The sequence below is a fragment of the Euleptes europaea genome, chromosome 1 (assembly GCF_029931775.1).
Source record: "Euleptes europaea isolate rEulEur1 chromosome 1, rEulEur1.hap1, whole genome shotgun sequence".
NCBI lineage: Eukaryota > Metazoa > Chordata > Lepidosauria > Squamata > Sphaerodactylidae > Euleptes > Euleptes europaea.
The window spans coordinates 8659862-8680083 of record NC_079312.1 but is presented as its reverse complement, the minus strand read 5'-3'; the positions used below and the strand labels follow the sequence as shown (position 1 = coordinate 8680083).

Sequence of the window (20222 nt, the reverse complement as noted above, 5' to 3'; positions counted from 1 at the left end):
ACCCACCCCCTCCGGGAGATCTACAACTGGTATGGCACCGGTATGCCCTTGGCAGAAAAAAGGTTCCCCACCCCTGCTGTAAAGAGGGAAAAAAGGCTTTATCACATATTCAAACAAATATTGCTTTTCTAAAAAGATCCCAGAACAGAGAAATAAATCTTTCTCTTCTTCACAGTTTTGCTTTCTGCTCTACAATAACTGTAATTTTTGTCCCTGGCAAGCAACACACCTCTCGGGTCATGGGGTCAGGCCTCAGCAGGGAGTCACCTACAACCAACACTTTCCTTTTCCTTCCAGTGACATCTCTTCATGTCCCCCATCTTCCTCCATCTGTCTTCCTTGTGTTTGTGTTTCTTCTACTGGCAGTGTTCCTGGCTCTTCTACCACCATAAGGGCCTGGAATCGATTCCTGAGTTCTAATCGGAGGAGTCTCATTAGAGCAGGCAATCACACTGTTGTCCCTTTGAATCATCTCCCCTTCACTATACAGGGCCTCGAGGCTGCTGTAAATAAAATCCCTTCTTTGATGTAGTGGAGAGTAGCAATCCTTTCCTCCAGGCTCCGAACGTTGTCCTCTAAGAGCCCTATCAACTTACACTTATGACAGGTGAAGTCCATCTTGTCCTCAGGGAGGAAAACAAACATGGCAAACTTCCTGCAGGTGACCGGGAATGGTGCAGGAGCATCCTTCATCACCCTCATAGTAAATTCTTCACTCTAGAAAGACCTTGGTGTGTTGATCTAACCTAAAACTAACAGACCTAAACACTGTCTACTGAAGGAAAAAGGGGTAATAAACTGTAAAGAGCTCTTAACTACTTATATGGTCTCCAGGCTCAAACCTCAGGCTAAGAGCCCTTTAGCTCTCGCCCTTTGGCTCGTGCCAAAGGCTCATGCCTCTGGTGAGAACAGCCTTGTTAATCAAAGGCTCTCAGCCCCACCCCTCAACAGCAGAGGGCGGGGCCAGCAATTAACCTCAGTCACACAAGCCCTCTTCACTCAGCAACAAGTCTCTAGTATAGTAGTTCTGCCTCACACCACAGCTGCCTCAGCTCTGACCCAGCTCTCTAATGCCACATCTCTGACCCAGCTCTCTAATGCCACAGGGTCCACCCTCCAAAGTAGCTATTCTCTCCAGGGGGATGGATCTCTGTCACCTGGAGTTCAGTTGATGTTCCAAGGACTCTCCAGGTCCCACCTGGAGGTTGGCAACCCTAGACCTGGCAGCAACCTCTGGGTGACTTGATACCACCTGCCTTGCATGACTCTACTAGGCCTGGCTGCTTTGCTGCCACCCTATGAAAGCCAGTGTGGTGTAGCTTCTGTTAGTAGAACGAACAGAGAACGTCTTAAGAGGTGAAGATTTTATTCAAAATACAGCATGCTCTTTTTATTAGTCAAGAATGTGATAAACAGGTGCAAAATAATCCTACAAGTACAGAATAAAATGCATGCGATAAAAATCAGGTCTCTGAACATTTCTAAAACTTAAATGCATAAGCATTAGAATTCTCTAAGAGTACGAGTAACTTCACTAGGTGGACTAGAATGAATCTTGAAAACTGCTAATAATTCATCATTTCAATTTATAATTCAATTTGTTTTAGACTGAAGTGTTGTCTGTCTCCCTATTGGGAAACCAGCAGATAACTTAGGGGCTGTAATAGTGTGGGATAGGGTGGGCTACATGAAAGAGGCCCAGAGGCAACTGTATAATAAAGTACATTATGCAAATGTGCAGAAAACCCTTCTAAGAGGATAAAGAAAGACACTGCTGATCTCTTAGAGGGGGGCCTCATAGAAAACTACATAGATAAATCCACTTATAACTTCCTCTTACAAAGAGAGGATAGGGAACCTCAGTTCTACCTACTGGCAAAAATTTACAAAGGCATATTCCCAGATAGACGAGAAGCAAAAGTAGAAGGTGACAGAAACAGAATCAAAAGTGCAACGTTCCAGCGACTCGCACGTAGTGACAAAGAGACCTATTATAATAACCAGTGTAAAGAAATAGAACAACAAAAAAGGAACAACAAGAGATCTGTTCCACAAAATCCAAGAAATCAAAGGGAAATTTAAAGCACGATTAGGCATTAACTGAAAAGGACAAAATAAAGAAAAGGTGGGAACAATACACTGAAAAACTATACAGAAGAGATTAAAGGATAACAGATTCTTTCCAATAAGAATCTTTTGAAGAAGAACCTACAGTTTTAGAAAGTGAAGTGAAAGCTGCACTGAGAGCAATCGGGAGAAACAAATCACCAGGAGCAGATGGGATATCAATAGAGCTGTTCCAAGCCACAGAAACGGAATCCATCAAAATCTTGACAAGATTATGCCAACAGATATGGAAAATAAAACAATGGCCCACAGACTGGAAACGATCCATTTACATTCCAGTTCCCAAGAAAGGAGACATCAAAGATTGTAGCAACTATCAGACCATTGCATGAATTTATCACACAAGTAAAGTGATGCTGAAAATCTTACAGCAAAGGCTGTTACCATACATGGAATGAGAAATGCCTGATGTTCAAGCTGGGTTCAGAAAAGGAAGCGGCACTAGAGATCATATTGCAAATATACGCTGGTTACTGGAGCATACGAGATAATTTCAGAAGAAAATCAGCGTGTGTTTCATAGATTACAGCAAAGCTTTTGACTGCATGGATCATGAAAAGCTATGGCTGGTTTTAAAGGACATGGGTGTGCCACTACATCTAATCGTTTTGATGCGCAACCTGTACTCTGGACAGGAGGCCACAGTTAGAACAGAATATGGAGAAACGGAATGGTTTCCAATTGGCAAAGGTGTCAGACAAGGATGGATTTTATCTCCCTATCTCTTCTATCTATATGCAGAACACATCATTAGGAAAGATGGATTAGATTTAGATGAAGGTGGAGTGAAAATTGGAGGGAGGAACATTAATAATTTGAGATATGCCGATGACACGACATTATTGGCAGAAAATAGTGAAGATTTCAAACGACTACTGCTGAAAATTAAAAGAGAAAGTGCCAAAGCAGGACTACAGCTGAACATCAAGAAAACAAAAGTAATGACTACAGGAGAATTACCCAACTTTCAGGTTGACAATGAGGAAATTGAAATTGTTCAAGACTGTCTATTCCTCGGCTCCACCATCAACCAAAAAGGAGACTGCAGCCAAGAAATCAGAAGGAGATTGAGACTGGGAAGGGCAGCCATGAAAGAGCTAGAAAAGATTTTGAGGTGTAAGGATGTGTCACTGGCCACCAAGTCTAGATTAATTCATGCCATTGTATTCCCTGTTACTATGTATGGGTGTGAAAGCTGGACAGTGAAGATAGCTGATAGGAAGAAAATAGATTCCTTTGAAATGTGATGTTGGAGGAGTGTTACCAAAACTGTGGACGGCCAAAAAAAACAAATCAGTGGGTTATAGATCAAATCAAGCCTGAACTGACCCTAGAAGCTCAAATGACTAAACTGAGGCTATCAAAGTCATGCTAGGAAAAGTGGAGGGCAGCAGGAAAAGAGGAAGACCCAACAAGAGATGGACTCAATAAAGAAAGCCACAGCCCTCGATTTGCAAAATCTGAACAAGGCTGTCAAAGATAGGACATTTTGGAGGACTTTCATTCATAGGGTCGCCATGAGTTGGAAGCGACTTAACGGCACTTAACACACACATATTCCCAGTTCCAGGGAGACCAATAGTGTCAGGTTGTGGTTCCATTTTAGAGCCTGTGGCTGATTATGCTAATTTTTAAAAAATCATTAATTCCCAATATTCGATCGTACTTGAGACACACAATGGGTTTTTGAAATCATATTAACAACATGAAATTGCAAACTGAGAAAGTGTTATTTGTGACACTAGATGTTCTCTCTCTGTACACCAATATCCCACAAAATGAGGCTCTGAATGTTTTAAGAGACTTTTGTAAAGCCCAGGTTTTGATCAATCAATTTTCAGAGAGGGGATCATTCATCCAAAATTTTGAAACAAGCTTTGCACAGAGCCTCCATCACCCCAAGATTATTTTTGTTAAGACCCAAGGCAAAAACTAAATAATGAAAGGATGGTTATCACCTTAACAGAACAGTATCTACACCAGAGTTAAGAGTATAATATAAAAATATTGGCACCTTTCATCAGGCATCCCAAGGTGTAGCGCTCCCCCTCTCTTTACTTTCAAACGATCCAGAAACCTTAAGGATATACTGGTCAGTAGCAAATTAAAAGACCCTACAACTAGGATAACAACTATTGTTGGGAGGGAGTTGCCAAAAGGGAACTTGCCATGTGGACATTGTTCTGTTGTACTTACTGTGATGAAAGTAAGACTTTTCAGAATCCAACTAGAGACAGGATTTTTTAAATATTAATTATTTTGTCAATTGTAACTCCAGTGACATAATATATGTAGTACAATGTTCATTCAATGTGATGTATGTAGGCATGTCTCCCAGACCAGTTAAGATGAGGATTTGTGAGAACAAGAGCTCTATTAGAACTCAGAAGATGACATCACCATTAGTTCATCATTTCACCACCTGCGCTCATAGTACTAAAGACCTTTGCTTCTGGATTGCGAAACAAGTACCAGCTGCATCTTCTCAACAACAGAGACTTTTAAAGAGGAGGGAAAGGTTTTGGATCTAAACTCTGGGTACTCTTTCACCAAAGGATTTGAATGGGGAAACTGATTGGCTTTGTCTGCAATTATTTTGGGGTTTTGGTATTAACTCGGCATTTCGTGGGTACATTGCTGTTTTTAAAAAAAAAACTTTTCCAGCTAAAGGGCATAGTAGCCTTTTTCTCACTTTGCCACCCATTTTTTCTCTCTCTCTCTCTCTAGCCCCTCTCCTAATTAGGAAAAGTCATGGCAGATTACATCAGACATGCTCTATTTAAGGAAGGTTGTGATCACCTTTTAGCACTATCTCTTTTGGGTTGATAAGGAAGAGCACACTCTGAATGTAATACCAGCCTGGTCTTGGTATATATATCATAAGGAAATTCTTTGAGTTGGTTTGGGTAATATACAATTGCTTAGATGAATTTAACAGCTACATTTGATTTTTTAATAGAAAAAATTACTGTAACTACACTTCCTGGATGTATGTTTATACATTCCTAAATATTTTTCATGAAATGTTTTTATTTTCCATTTACAACACAAAACAAAACCATACAAACATGTCAAATGTTACAATACAGTACATAACATTAAACTTCCCTATTCTAACATATAACAAAACAACAGTATTCTGGGTGAACAAATACCATTTTACTACCTTCTATCTTCCTTTTACTTTCAATTAATAAAAAATTAACCTCATTTTATTATTTTAACGAGTTAATTGCTTATTAGTCTATTCATTCTTCTTGTATTGTAGATAATGCATACTATTATAATCAACTTAACTATTGTTAATTCATCTTGAATACCATATATTCTTGTTAAAAAAGAGAAATTAATTGAATTCCCTAGATTCTATTCATCAATTACCATATATATTGATAAGATTAATTATATTACTCAGCAACTTCTCTTACAGGTTTAAAAAACAGTTTAAGACATATATTCATTATACAACTTTCAGTTTTTCTTAAACACTTCCATGGGTCTTTTGTTCACATAGCTTCTATAACATGTGTTTACACCATTGGTTTGAATGTTGTATATCTTTAGCTGAAGAAGTGCTTGTGCATGAAACAACTTGGTCGGGGACATTTGTCGTCCTTCACTGATGGATCACATCACTGGCTTCATTCACACCCTTTACACAGCCTTTTAGGACTACCCCTGCTTGAGATTTAGGAGACATGGGATACATCCTTATGGATCTCCGGTTTCCATCCAACACGTTGTGGTCTGCTGGCTGCAATTACTGACTGCAGGAGGTCTTTGAACACTGCCGTTTTTGTATATGGTGCATATTTGTATATATTTGTATATTAGGGTTTTGTATAATGTGGTTCTTTGTTTCACTGCTAGCAGGGTTTTTAAAAATTCACAATGTCTAAAGAACATCAGAAGTTATGTGGTCGCCTTCAAGGAAGAGGACTGTTAGGGTGGTGTGTGGCGTTTTTCTCCATCCCCCCCCCCCCCAAGGATTTATCCAGCCAGGACTCAACAGTCTTTTTTTCCTTTTACTTTTTATCCTGGCATATTGCATTACTTTTCTATGTTAAGCCATGTCTCCCTCCCAGGGGAATGTAGAAGGGTGGACAGGATACCCATCTATACTGCAGGCTTATCCTTTCTGCACTATGTAAATTATTTGATGGGAAGTAAGAATGTGATTCCAAATGAAACTTTTCCCATACTCTAGGCATTTATATGGTTCCTGCTGTGTGAATCCTTTGATGGATAGTAAAACTCCCCCTCTGAATGAAGCTTTTCCCCAATCCAGGCATTTATCATTACGTCCCTGCAGCCCTCAAATTATTTAGGGCGAAATTCCTGGCACAGCTCCTGTATGGGTCATGGCTGGGTGCCCCTTCATCTTAATTTGCACCTCTAGAAAGGGTACAATCTAAAATTTTAAGAACAGCCCTCCAAGTCCCTAGGTGTCACAGGGGTACCACAAGCGGATTTTGCAGATGTTGTTATTGGGGGAAAACAAGCGGGTTACATCTTCCACTGCCAGGTTCTGTGCAGTAGCAATTAAAATTCGTCAATCTAAGAGTATTCCTAAGGAGTGTAAGGATTAACCTCAAAAGGGCATCCATCGGTTATGTAATTATGTATTCAGACTATTTAGGACTGAGTTCCCAGAAAGAAGGATTATGTTGTAACAGCATATACCATGTATATGAGTATATTTGCCCATTGAACCAATCACATTTTTTTTCTAGCAAGGCCGTAATAAAGTGTTTGTTTGGGAATCCAGGCATTAATATGGTTTCTCCCATAAATTCTTTGATGGAAACATTGTGATTATGTCTGAAACTTTTCCGACACTCCAAGCATTTATATGGGTCCTCCTGTGTGAATTCTTTGATGGGTAGTAAGTTTTCTAATCTGATGGAAGCTTTTTCCACAATCCGGGCATTTATATGGTTACTCCCCTATGTGAATTCTTTGATAGATAGTAAAGCTTCCCCTCGGATTAAAGCTTTCCCCATACTCCAGGCATTTATATGGTTTCTCCTGTGTGAATTCTTTGATGCGAAGAAAGACTGTGATTATGTCTGAAACTTTTCCCGCACTACAAGAATTTATATGGTTCCTCCCGCATGAATTCTTTGATGGGTAGTAAGTTTTCCACCCCTATGGAAGCTTTTCCCGCACTCCAGGCATTTATATGGTTTCTCCCCTGTGTGAATTCTTTGATGGGAAGTAAGGGCTGTCCTCTGAGTGAAACATTTCCCACACTCCAGGCATTTATATGGTTTCTCCCCTGTGTGAACTCTTTGATGTGCAGTAAGATATCCACGCGAACGGAAGCTTTTCCCACACTCCAGGCATTCATAGGGTTTCTCCCCCGTGTGAATTTTTTGATGGAAACTAAGACTGCTATGCCAACTGAAGCCTTCCCCACATTCCAGGCATTGAAATGGTTTCTCCCCTGTGTGAATTCTTTGATGGTAAGTAAGAGTGTCATTCCGACTGAAACTTTTCCCACACTCCAGGCATTTATATGGTTTTTCCCCTGTGTGACTCCTTTGATGGTAAATAAGACTGCCATTCTGTTTAAAGCTCTTTCCACAATCCAAGCATGTATACGGTTTCTCCCCCCTATGAATTATTTGATGGGAAATAAGATGGTTATGCTGAATGAAATTTTCCCCACTCTCCAAGCATTGATATTGATTATCCCCTATGTGCATTTTTTGATGGGTAGCAAGGTTTCCCCTGTGACTGAAGCTTTTCCCACATTCAAGGCATTGATATGGTTTCTCCCTTGTGTGAATTCTTTGATGGGAAGTAAGACTGTTACTCAAACTGAAGCTTTTCCCACACTCCAGGCATTTATATGGTTTATCCCCTGTGTGAATTCTTTGATGGACAGTAAGACTGTCATTCCGACTGAAGCTTTTCCCACACTCCAGGCATTGATATGGTTTCTCTCCTGTGTGAATCCTTTGATGGAAAGTAAGACTGAGTTTATGTCTGAAGCATTTCCCGCACTCCAGGCATTTATATGGTTTCTCCACAGTGTGAATTCTTTGATGGGAAGTAAGACTGTTATTCCGACTGAAGCTTTTCCCACACTCCAGGCATTTATATGGTTTCTCCCCTGTGTGAATTCTTTGATGGAAAGTGAGATCTCCACTCCTACTGAAGCTCTTCCCACACTGCAGGCATTTATATGGTTTCCCCCCTGTGTGACTTCTTTGATGGACAGTAAGACTGTCATTCCGACTGAAGCTTTTCCCACACTCCAGGCATTGATATGGTTTCTCACCTGTGTGAATCCTTTGATGTAAAGTAAGATTGACATTATGTCTGAAGCTTTTTCTGCACTCCAGGCATTGATATGGTTTCTCCACAGTGTGAATTCTTTGATGGGAAGTAAGAATATTATTCCGACTGAAGCTTTTCCCGCACTCCAAGCATTGATATGGATTCTCCCCGCTGTGAATTCGTTGATGGGTAGTAAGGCTTCTCCTCTGAATGAAACTTTCCCCACACTCCAGGCATGTATATGGTTTCTCCCCTGTGTGAATCCTTTGATGGTAAGTAAGACCATTATTCGAACAGAAGCTTTTCCCACAATCCAGGCAATGATATGGTTTCTTCCCTGTGTGAATTCTTTGATGGTAAGTATGACCGTTATATGATCTGAAGCTTTTCCCACACTCCAGGCATGTATACGGTTTCTCCCCTGTATGAATTCTTTGATGAGTAGTAAGTTTTCCACTCTCACGGAAGCATTTCCCACAGTCCAGGCATTTATATGGTTTCTCCCCTGTGTGAATTCTTTGATGGGAAATAAGACTGTTATTCTGACTGAAGCTTTTCCCGCACTCCATGCACGTGTATGGTTTCTCCCCTGTGTGAGTTCTTTGATGGGAAATAAGACTGTTACTCTGACTAAAGCTTTTCCCACACTCCATGCAAGAGTATAGTTTCCCCCCAGTATGAATTCTTTGATGGATGGTAAGTTTTCCAGTCCAGTGGAAGCTTTTCCTACACTGCAGCCATTTAGATTTATTCTCTCCTGTGTGAGTTTGTTGCTGGGAGTTAAGGTTTCCCCTCTGCATCAAGCTTTTTCCATGCTGTAGAGATTTTAGTCTTGTGTGGATCTTTTGATGGTAAGTTAGGCTTCCTCTCTGATTGAACCTTTTCCCACACTCCAGGCATTTATATCCTTTTTTTCTGTTAAAGGTGTTCTGTTGAATTTTAATAACTGGTTTTTCAGTAAAATCTTCCCTCCTTGAAGTGTGCTCATTCCTCTTGCCTCCTTGGTATATTTTTTGCTGTAGAGAGTGATCACTCTGTAAAAGACTGGAATTATTCCTCCCTTTAGGTGAATATTTCTCCTCCTTCCTCAGTGCATCATAATGTTCAACCTTCTCTTTCATATCTGAATACATATCCTCTTTCTCCCATATGGGACGATCTTTTTCTTCATTCTCTGACTCCCACACGTCACCTGCTGAAAGAAAAAGGAACCTGGTGTCATCATATTGCAGTTTCCACAAATACCTAATTTCAAATCCAGTTACATCTTAGAGACCAACAAGAGCATCTGGCTATAAGCTTTCAAGAGTGCAGGCTCCCTTTGTCAGATATGAGTCAGAACAGAGATCTCTGAATCCTTATATCCCAGTTAGGGAGTGGGAAGGGTGTTGCAAAGAAGCAACTCAGGATGCAGAGGTACAGTGCACATTGTAAGTAGTTACACCAGGACAGAAATGCTTAGAAAATTAGCATTTGTTGTGCGAGAATAATGCTGAAGTCATCAATCTTATTGGTTCTTGTGGGTTATCCGGGCTGTGTAACCGTGGTCTTGGTATTTTCTTTCCTGACGTTTCGCCAGCAGCTGTGGCAGGCATCTTCAGAGGAGTAACACTGAAGGACATCTTCAGTGTTACTCCTCTGAAGATGCCTGCCACAGCTGCTGGCGAAACGTCAGGAAAGAAAATACCAAGACCACGGTTACACAGCCTGGATAATCCACAAGAACCAATGAACTCTGACCGTGAAAGCCTTCGACAATATCATCAATCTTACATTGTAATCTCCCTCTGAAGCTTCTTTGGAGAAGGACAGCAACTCTCAAGTCAGCAAATGAATGAACTGGAAGATTAAAATAATCTGCCACTAGCTTTGGAGTGTTGTGGTTTTTAATATCAGATTTATGCCCTTTTATTATTTTGCATAGGGACTAACCTGTTTGTTAGAGGTACAGAGCGGAAGGGCTTTGCTGACATTTGATGACATATAACACTGGAAGATAAACAAGTGAATGAACCTGAGATGGTATGGCTGGTGTTGTTAGGTCCAGTGATTGTTTTTATTTTATTTGTTTCATTAGATTTATACCCTGCTCTCAATTTTCCAGCCGAGGCTAGGCTCAGAGCGGCTAACAAATATTGACAAAACGACATTACTGTATAAAATTCAGTACAAATGGCACAGTTAAAATCAATAAAATTTGTCAATCAGACCAATGACAGCATTGACCAAGCAGTACACATTAGTGATACGCTAGGGCCTTAGTAAACTGTTGTGAGAATGAATATGGGGATAGCGTTGGCATCATGGTTTGTTGCAGGCCCTGGTCCAGAGACTGTGTCCATGTTGGGAAGGGCGCTGCTGCGGGAAAAAACTCGTTTAAGGTTAAGCAAAAAAAGGATTGCCTCCCAATGCATGGGAGTGAGGCTTATCATTGTCCTGCATAGGATGTAGGTCGTTAATACTGTGTTGTGGCTGTTTGAGCTGAGAGCTGTATGTGACCGCCAGTGGTATTCTGTTGTTGTTTCATTTGGGCCTATCTTGTAGAAGTTTATCCCTTGATATCATTCTGGCTTTGTTGGTTTGTTTCCTTACATCAATCCCAAAAATGTCTGTTGTAGATCCAGCAGGTGAGAATCTCTGTCTGAGGGACTGGAGCAGACCCATGTCTGACAACAGGAGCCTTGACTCTTGAAAGCGTACACCTCAAAAATCTCATTGGTCTCTAAGGTGCTGCTGGACTGAAATCTAGCTGTTCCATGGCAGACTAACATGGCTAACCCTATAAAATTACCCACAAATACCTGTGTCAGAGTTTTGTATTTTGTTTTGTAACAGTCACGTTTGTACTGTTTAATGCTCAGGAGTTTAGCTCAAACAGGGTGTAGTCAGTTCTCCCACTCACTTTCTCAATTTTTTTTCTTACCTGGGTGAATTTATAGGGGATGAGTTTTGGAGAGGTTGTGGGGAGAAGAAGGGCACTCTTTAAGAGAGGGACAGCCATTCACGCTTTAACACACATGGCTTTGACACAGAGGGTCTGAAGGGAGGTACAGATGAAGAATGAGGTAGTCTAATGAGAACAAGAAACCTAAAACTATGAAGTTCTTTCTCTTTAATATCAGGGAAAGAAGGGGGGTTAGGTGGAAGAGGGGGTGGCAGAGAGCAGAGGTAAGGAGAGTAAGACAGCTGACTGGCACCCCTCCACCATTGGTGCCTTAGGCAATCACTTAGGGCCACCTAAATGACAGGATGCCCCTGAATCAGCTGATTCTTTTACCAAGTCCAGTTGACAGGTATTCTTCATTATGGTCTCGTAACTAAAACCAGTATGAGCAGTGTTAATCCCTCATTTTCCTTCTTTTTACCATATTTTCATGAGCACACAGCAAAAGAGTCTGAAATTACGTCATGAACCAAATTAGCTGATGTAAACAAGGAAACATTCAAAAGTTTGGTGTCTGGAAACAATTTCAGTGTCTTGGTAGGGAGTCTATTCCTGTGACAGAAAATGTCCTGAATGCCGGCCAGAAGCGTGTGAAAGATTGGCTATAAAAAGAAGTAAGCCAAACGTATTCTATGTCGATGTTGCATAACACACCCCTCACTGGGTCTGACTTAGGATGTAAGGGAGTGTATCAAATCTTCCACATCTATGCAATCCACATGAATTGCTTTGAATGGAGCTGAAGGACCCCGTGGGTGAGACAGGCAGGAACTCTGATGGGATCCATCAAATTGAGCTGCACATGGGATGAAGTGGCCCATGAGCCCTCCCTCCTTGACGTTTAGGGGTGTGTGTCTGTTGACTTCGGGGTTAGTGGAAAGATGTTTCTCACAGAGGGAATGAGCGTCAATCCACCCATGGAGGTGCAAGCACTCCAGAGCAAGCAACACAAGAGGAGGAGCAAAGACGGCTCTAGGGACATAAAGGGAGGGGAGCGGAACATGGCTAAGAAGCCCTCCCCACTTGTTGGGCGTTGTTTCAGCCCAAGCCTGACACCTGCATACTCCCCAGCGATGGCAATGATCCACATCGAGGGAAGCAGGGGGGCAATGCTGAGCCCTCTTCTTCAAGTCTGTAACAAATGCCGCCTCAGCAGCAATATCTAGGATTGGCATGGAGGCGAACTTGAATCCATTATTCTTGGCACTTAGGAGGAGCTGAGAGAAGAAGTCACCTATTTTCGTAGATTCAAGATCTGCAGACATAATTTCAGCCTTCACAACTCATCCAAGTTCTTTGGAGGAAAAATTCTAACTGCGAGGATAAATAAGGCCAAGGAAATCCACCCACCCTTGGAAGGAAGCACAGGCAACAACCCAGTCCCAGGACAGATATCTAAGCAGCTACCTGCAGGTCCTTCCTCTTCATCAGAACTCAGGAGAAACAGCTCTTCCTCCTCTTCCAGCTGGGATATAAGGCCAGGTTCCACCATCTTGGGTCCTTTTTATCAGAAAAAAGCACACAATTATGCCTGCTTTGTGCACATAGATTCAGCAAATGCAAACCAGATTAACTCTGTCCCTCCAAAAATACAGCACTGGAAGCTCTCTCCCAACTCCGTACTCAGGTCTGATTGAAATGCCAGCTGAGAACTAAGTAAAGGGCAGAGAAGCCAGCAGAATTCCCTCCACAGCCACATCTTCAGCCCATTTAAGGCAATGCCCAGACTGGAGGGAAGAACCTCCTTTGACCTTCTCCAGACCAGGCATCCCCGGGCATGGCTTCTGGTGCCCTCTCAGGGGGTCCAGACACAAGACTGCCAGGCAGGGGGCCCCTTTCTGCAAGGAGAGCCCAGAACCCCTCTCACATCAGGGGAAGGGTCACAGAGGGTGGCAGAGGTCAGCCATTGGGCCCAGGGCTGACAGCCTGACCACCTCCTTTCTCAATCAGCACTTCCTTACAGTCACTCCCCACAGCAAGCAGAAGACAGCCCAGGAGAAAAGGATCCTCACCTAGAGAGGCCACGTGCCCAAAATTCTCCAGCATTACTTCCTTGTACAGAGCTCTCTGGGCTGGACTCAACAGGGTCCACTCCCCCTGGGTGAAATACATAGCCACCTCTTCAAAGGACACCCCACCCTGAAGGAGAAAACATTTCTTTACATCACTGGAAAGTTGGCTCATGGGGGAACAGCCAAAAACAGAGACAGTAAATTAATAGTGGAAGACTAGAAGAAAGGTCAAGACAGAAAAGCCCCACGTGTTCATGATATTAATAATATGTATCCATGTGCATCTATGTATTCTTAAGGATTTTGATGAGAACAATAACAAGGGTAGCTTTTGGTTTCTCCTAAGTTGGGGTCTGAGCAGAATGAGAAGGCTGAGACTGAGACAGCTCTGTGAGTTATCACCATAAATTTTGAAAGTGTGCCCGAGACTGAGGGCGCTTTAATGTAAAGACTGAAATAACACACTTTGAAACAACACACTTTGCCTCAGGTGCACAAAGCTATGTGTGTGTGATGTGTGTGTGTGTGTGTTAAGTGCCATCAAGTCGCTTCCGACTCATGACAACCCTATGAATTAATGACCTCCAAAATGTCCTTTCATTAAAAGTCTCATCTCCAAAATTCTCCAGCATGTCTTCCTTGTACAGTCAATTTGTTAAAGCGCACAACTAAGGGGCACAGAAAAAATATGTAAAATGTGCACCTACTATCATCCCAAGGCACCAGGCCATGAGGAAAAGGGTTCATTCCTATAAATTCAAACTGAGCTAACCAAGCATGGGGGGGCTGTTCAGTTAGGACAAAAGGGGGCAGTAGCACAATGAAATAAATCTCTCTCAGACAGTTTGCCTTGAACAGTCCAAATGGGTGGTTGTGCAGCTCAGTTCACCTCTTCGGGAGCGAAGTTCGTTGCAGATTCAGATAATTTGTCACAGGGACATTTTTTCTGCCCCCCCCCCGCCGCAGCACACTTTGGGGGGCATTTTGGAGCCAGAGGGGCGTTTAGGCTGTCCTCAGGCACAGGGGAATAGCAGCCTTGTAGGGAAGAGGCCAGAAATGCCCTTATGGTAAAGGACAAAATAGTTTTTTGTGGGGTGTTCATGCTCCAGGGTTCTTTCACAGGCTCTGCTTCATCTTCTCTACACGTACCATCCTAGGCAGGGGATGACCATTTTCTTCCCTCCCTAGGGACAGCCTCAGATCTTCCAAGGCCAAGGGACCCGAACCTCTGAACCTTGCAACAGAGAAGGAAGCCTCACTGCCATCCTCCACATACCTCCCCAGTGGACACCCCCCTTCCTGTGTACCTCAGCTGGCTTCATGGTGCCTCTTTTCCCTTCAAAACATGGAGATGGCAGAAAAGTAATCAAGGGTGTCTTTTCACGGCTGCCTGGGAGGAAGAGGAAGAGAAAGGGTGAGAAACTTTTTTTAGTGCACAGTTCCTGCCCTCTCAACCTGTACAGGCCATGATGGTCATCTGTAGCAGGGAGATTTTAATAGAAGGGAAAATGTATCCCTCCACTCCCAGTCTCAAATGAAGCCACCTTGAATCCTCACATGGAAAAAAGTGCCGAAATTCATGCCATCCACTCCACCCCCTCAGGCCTCTGCCAGCTCTTCCTCCTGGATATCTGGGCCAGGCCTGGGGTTAAGATTTAGACAAGTGCTGGACTCTTGACTGCTAACCCCAAAGAGGAAACTGCAGTTAATAAGCTATAGGGGCTTGGAAGGAAAACACCCCTGTGTACCCACTAGGGTAGAAAAACAGCCCAAAAATTACAGGAGATTGATTTGGAACAGGAATTTTTACAGGAAGAATTTGGGGGGGGGATCTAAAGTGTAGGCTTGTGTTCTTGGGAACATCAACTTCACAGCAAAATAGATTTGGGAAAGATAGCAGAAAAGACGGGAAAGTCCAGGAGTTGACTAAATGCTCTATGAAAGTTGTGGGGAAGCATGGAAAAAAAACCACTTCCCAAAAGCATCAAATCTGGAGCAAAGCGCTTGCATGGAAAAGGACTAACACCCCTGCTTCCATTTCCAGACACAAAAGGGCAGTGCGTTGATACTGAGGAGGAAGGTTTCCTCAAAATATCCCCCTTTCCACTCCTTAGGTTCTCTAGTGTGTGGGTCTTCAGCGCGTCAAGTGCCACACTCCGTTTCGCCACATATCAGCCCCCCCTTCCCAGCTCCCTTGGCCCTTTCTTGAGCACCCCTCCCACACCTTCCCCTCCCCCCAAAATCTCCCCCTCAGCCCCACACCTCTTTCCAGTTTCCTGCAACTGCTGCCTCCTTGTTCCCCAAAAACATAATCATCAGACCCCGTTTCCCCCTCCTGTATCTGTTCCCTCCTCCACCCCCCCAAATCTCCCCCTCAGTTCCCCAAAACTTCTCTCCCTTCTTTCCTCTGCCTCTCCTTCCCAAAGGTGCCTCTGGAACATGCAGCCACTTGAGCATCATCCAGGCGCTGGGTTCAAGCTTTGCTCTTAATCCCACTGCAGGGACCTCCTTGCTCTGCACAAAGGGACCAGGGGTCTCTCACTGATACAAAGGAAAGGTTAGTGGGGAAGGGGGATTGAGGGCGGGTGCTCTTTTGTGCTGCATTCCCCCTTCTTTCTCTCTTGCATTGCAGCCCCCCCTTTTCCTGCCCCCCCAGCCCTATTCAGCTAACTATGGCATTCCCTCCACGACATTCAGGCAGAAGCCTGGGAAACATGCTGGGATGGGGATAGGAAATAGCTCATTCCACCCCCACCTTTGCTTCTCTAGGATTCTGGCTCTCTTTAATCCTTACAGAGCACTTCAGTGGTTCAAAGGACTTAGGAGAGAAATGCAAACAGAGCCTCTGAGAAAAGGACAGATGAAGGTGACCCAACATGAAATGATCTCCTTCAGCAAATGCTCAGGCCATACTGTGCCTATTTTAATGGGAGGGCGTAAAATGAGAAACACAAAAAATCTCTTTGATAATTATCAGGAATAGGGTTGTCTCACTGTAAACAGATTTTAAGTCTTGGTTTCTGGAGCCTGTAAAAGCAGTTGAGCAGAGATTGTCAATCTCCCACCAGGGCATGGAGATTTCCTGGAATTACAACTATTCTCTAGGTTTCAAAGGTCATTTCCCTTGGGGGGGGGGGAGGCTTCTTTGGAGGGTGAACTCAGTGGCATTATGCCCCACTAAGCTCCACTGGAGGATCTGCAATGGAACCCCCACCCCGCTAAATCCCCTCCTGAACATTTGCTGGGGTACTTAATCAGAGTCCTCACTGGCTGTTCCAGAAAACAGGTAATCGGATGTTAATCAAAACAGACAAATCCTGGCTAGGGTTTAAAATATGCTGAGAAAGTCCAGATTCCCTCTGTGAGATGCTGGATTTTATATGGGCATATTGTATGGGCCAGACCCTTCAGAATGGCTTACAATACTGCTGTGTGCTGAGGCGGCAAATGGGTTCAAGTGAGAGCTGTCTGGGGTTGCTTTGGCCCAAAGCAACCGCTTTGCTTTGCAGGGACAGCATCCCAAGATCAAGGCCTGGCATCTCTAGTCAAAGGGAAGTCAGGAGAAATAGGGCTGGAGAACAGCCCTCCCTGAAAGCCTCAGCCTGTCAGAGTGGACCATACTTGGAAGACACAATCTGACTTGGTAGAAGTTAGTCCCCAATTTTCACAAAGATCCAAAAGCACTATTTCAGCTTTCACAACTACTCCAAGCTCTTCTGAGAAGAAGCAACTGTGAGAGAATAAACAGGGCCATGAAAATCCGCCCACCCTTGGAAGAAAGGGCAGACAACCTGCAGTCCCACTACAGGTCTGAACAACTACCTGCCAATCCCTTTTCTTCTTCAGAGATCAGGAGAAACGGCTCTTCCTCCTCTTCCAGCCAGGATATGAGATCAGGTTTAGCCATCTCAGGTCCTTTTTATCAGGAAAAAAATTATAACTGTTCCATGAGCACATATATTCAGGAATTCCCAGTGAGGTTACACAACAGACAACTAATAAGGGTGCTGACTGGCCAGATAACTAAGGTGGAATACATTAAGGGGTCAACAATCACCCATCTGGCACTGGCAGTTCTGTGCCTACTCTATGCCCAGCTGATCTTGAAATGCCAGCTGGGAACTGAGTAAAGTGGCAGAGGAGCCTGCAGAGTTCACTCCACAACCACCTCTCAGCCCAGGCAAGGCAAGGCCCAGACAGGTGTGAAGCCCATACTTAGACTGCCCCACCGTCTCCAGACAAAGCATCCCTTGGCACTTCTTTTGATGCCCTCTCAGGTGGTCCAGACACAGGACTGCCAGGCAGGGGGGCCCTCTCTGCAAGGAGAGCCCAGAATCCCTCCTACATCAGATGAAGGGTCATGGAGGGTGGCAAAGATCAGCCATTAGGCCCAGGTCAGGATTGCCTGAACACATCCTTCCTCTCAAGGGACTTCCTCCCAGCAAGGAGACAGCCCAGGAGAAAAGGATTCTCACCCAGAGAAGCTATGTTCCCAAAATTCTCTAGCATGACTTCCTTGTAGAGAGATCTTTGGGCTGGGTGCAGCAGGGTCCACTCCTTCTTGGTGAAATACACAGCCACCTCTTTAAAGGACACCCCAACCTGGAGGAAGAAGAAGGAAGCATTTCTTTACATCACTGGAAAAATGGTCCATGGGAGGAAAAGCCAAGAATCCAGAGACAGGAAATTAATACTGGAACAGCAGCACAAAGTAGGGTTGCCAACTCCCACTTGGGAAATACCTGGAGATTTTTGGGGTGGATCCTGGGGAGGGTGAGGTTTGGGAGGAGAGCGAGCTCAGGAGGCTATAATGCCAGAGTCCACTCTCCAAAGCAGCCATTTTCTCCAGGGGAACTGATCTTGGTCCTCTGGCGATCAACTGTAATAGCAGGAGATCTCCAGATACCACCTGGAGGTTGGCAACCCTAGCATAAAAGGGACATTTCCCCCCTCCCACTCCCAGCCCTCCTTAGGGGCTTATTGGAGCCAATGGGGCTATCTTCATGGGCAGGGGGGCTAGCAGCCTTGTGGGGAAGGGGCCAGAGATGTCCATCTTCATGAGCCATTACTGTTCCATAGTCTCTGCCTGGGCTTCTCTACTCACACCATCCTAGATCCAGGGGGACCACTTTCCTGCCTCCCCAGTGGGCAGACTTAACATGATGCAGTGCCAGAAAACAGGTCCATAAGTCTGATCTAGTCTTGCAGCTGAGAAAGAGGCATTCCTGCCTTCCACTGCACGTCTCCCCAGTGATTCCACCCCAGCTTACCTGAGCTTGCTGCATGGTGCTTCTTTTCCTTTCCTCACACACAGGAGGAGGAGGCATCAAGGATGTCTTCTCTCTGCTGATTGGGGAAAAAAAAAAATGAGGGTGGGAAACCAAGAGCCAGCAGCCAGGGGAGAGAAATATAGAGAAACGGAATAGTTTCCAATTGGCAAAGCTATCGGACAAGGATGCATTTTGCCTCTCTGTCTCTTCAATCTATATGCAGAACATATCATAAAATGGATTAGATTTAGATGAAGGGGGAGTGAAAATTAGTGGAAGGAACATTACCAGTTTGAGATATGTAGATGACACCACTTTACTGCAGAAAATAGCGAAGACTTGAAACAACTTCTGACAAAGGTTAAAACACAAAGTGCCAAAGCAGAATTAGTTGAACATCGAGAAGGCAAAAGTAATGACTGCTGGGGAATTAGTCAACATTAAGGTTGACTGTGAGGAAACTGAAATCGGTTAAGAATTTCTATTCCATGACTCCATCATCAACCAAAAATCAGAAGGAGATTGAGCCCAGGAAGAGATGCCATGAAGGAGACAGAAAATATCCTTGAGTGTAAGAATGTGTTGCTGGTGACCAAGAGCAAGTTAATTCATGCCATAGTATTCCCTATGACTGTGTATGGGTGTGAAAGAAAGAAAGGAAGAATGTAGAATCATTTGAAATGTGGTGTTGGAAGAGAGGTTTACGGATATGGCAGAGAAATGAGTAGCTAGTTGTGATCATTTAAAGAATATTAGTGTCCACTTTTATATTAATTCAGTCAGCTCAGAGTTGAACTAATTTTTTTCATCTGGGTATCTTTGACATTATGTTTTGACTATCTGGGTGTCTTGTTTTTCACTTTCTTCCTCTCCCCGCCCCCCACTTCTTCTTCTTTTTACTTTTTATGCGAGATATCTTTATGAGAGATATTTCCATGAATTCTCCCCCTCCTTTAATTGCTTTTTATCTGTCATTATTGGAATTGCTTCATATATACCTATATGATTAAATGGATGGGAACGGATGGTGCTGTAGAGAACTCCGACATCTTATCCTAAAGCAAAAAATTTTTTTTTGTTTAATTTGCTTACTTTTTAGGTTGGCTGTTTGTTTTCTCTCCCCCACCCCTGCTTTATGCTTAGGGATGGGAATAGTATTTTTGCATAGGTGGTAGTTTGCTTATAGAGATGTTTTCCTTCTTTTTTGCTTGTCTTAATACCTTTCTCTTCTGTATATGATACTTTGTAACTTTTCTGTGGTTGGGTAATTGGGCATTGTGGGTCGGATATGTTATTTTCAAGTGCTATGTTCAACAGGATATCATAGAATGTTAAGGGCCTGAGGGATTCCAATAACCGTAAAGGTCATTTCCAAGTTGAAAGATCTTAAAGTTGATGTGGCTTTCTTTCAACAAATGTATAATGGCAAAGGATGAGAATTATTTGTGCAAGGATTGGGTTGTTGAGGTATATGTCACCAATACTTCTAATCGATCTAAAGGTGTTGCTATATTGATACGCAAGTGTGTTTCTTTTCAGGTTCACCAAGTGATTACATATCCAAATGGTTGCTTTGCTACCAGG

At 43.5% G+C, this 20222-nt stretch overlaps 1 protein-coding gene across 1 annotated transcript; it reads right to left on the bottom strand.

Moving 5' to 3' along the window:
• Positions 1 to 7223: 7223 nt before the first annotated feature.
• On the bottom strand, positions 7224 to 18653 carry LOC130483353 (zinc finger protein 420-like). The gene is made up of 7 exons (XM_056856120.1): positions 18639 to 18653; positions 17844 to 17970; positions 12764 to 12856; positions 9544 to 9604; positions 8852 to 9012; positions 7834 to 8431; positions 7224 to 7584 (listed from the first exon to the last, which is right to left on the bottom strand). Exons 1-7 carry the CDS (start codon positions 18651 to 18653, stop codon positions 7224 to 7226), a joined length of 1416 nt encoding a protein of 471 aa, XP_056712098.1.
• Positions 18654 to 20222: the final 1569 nt, after the last annotated feature.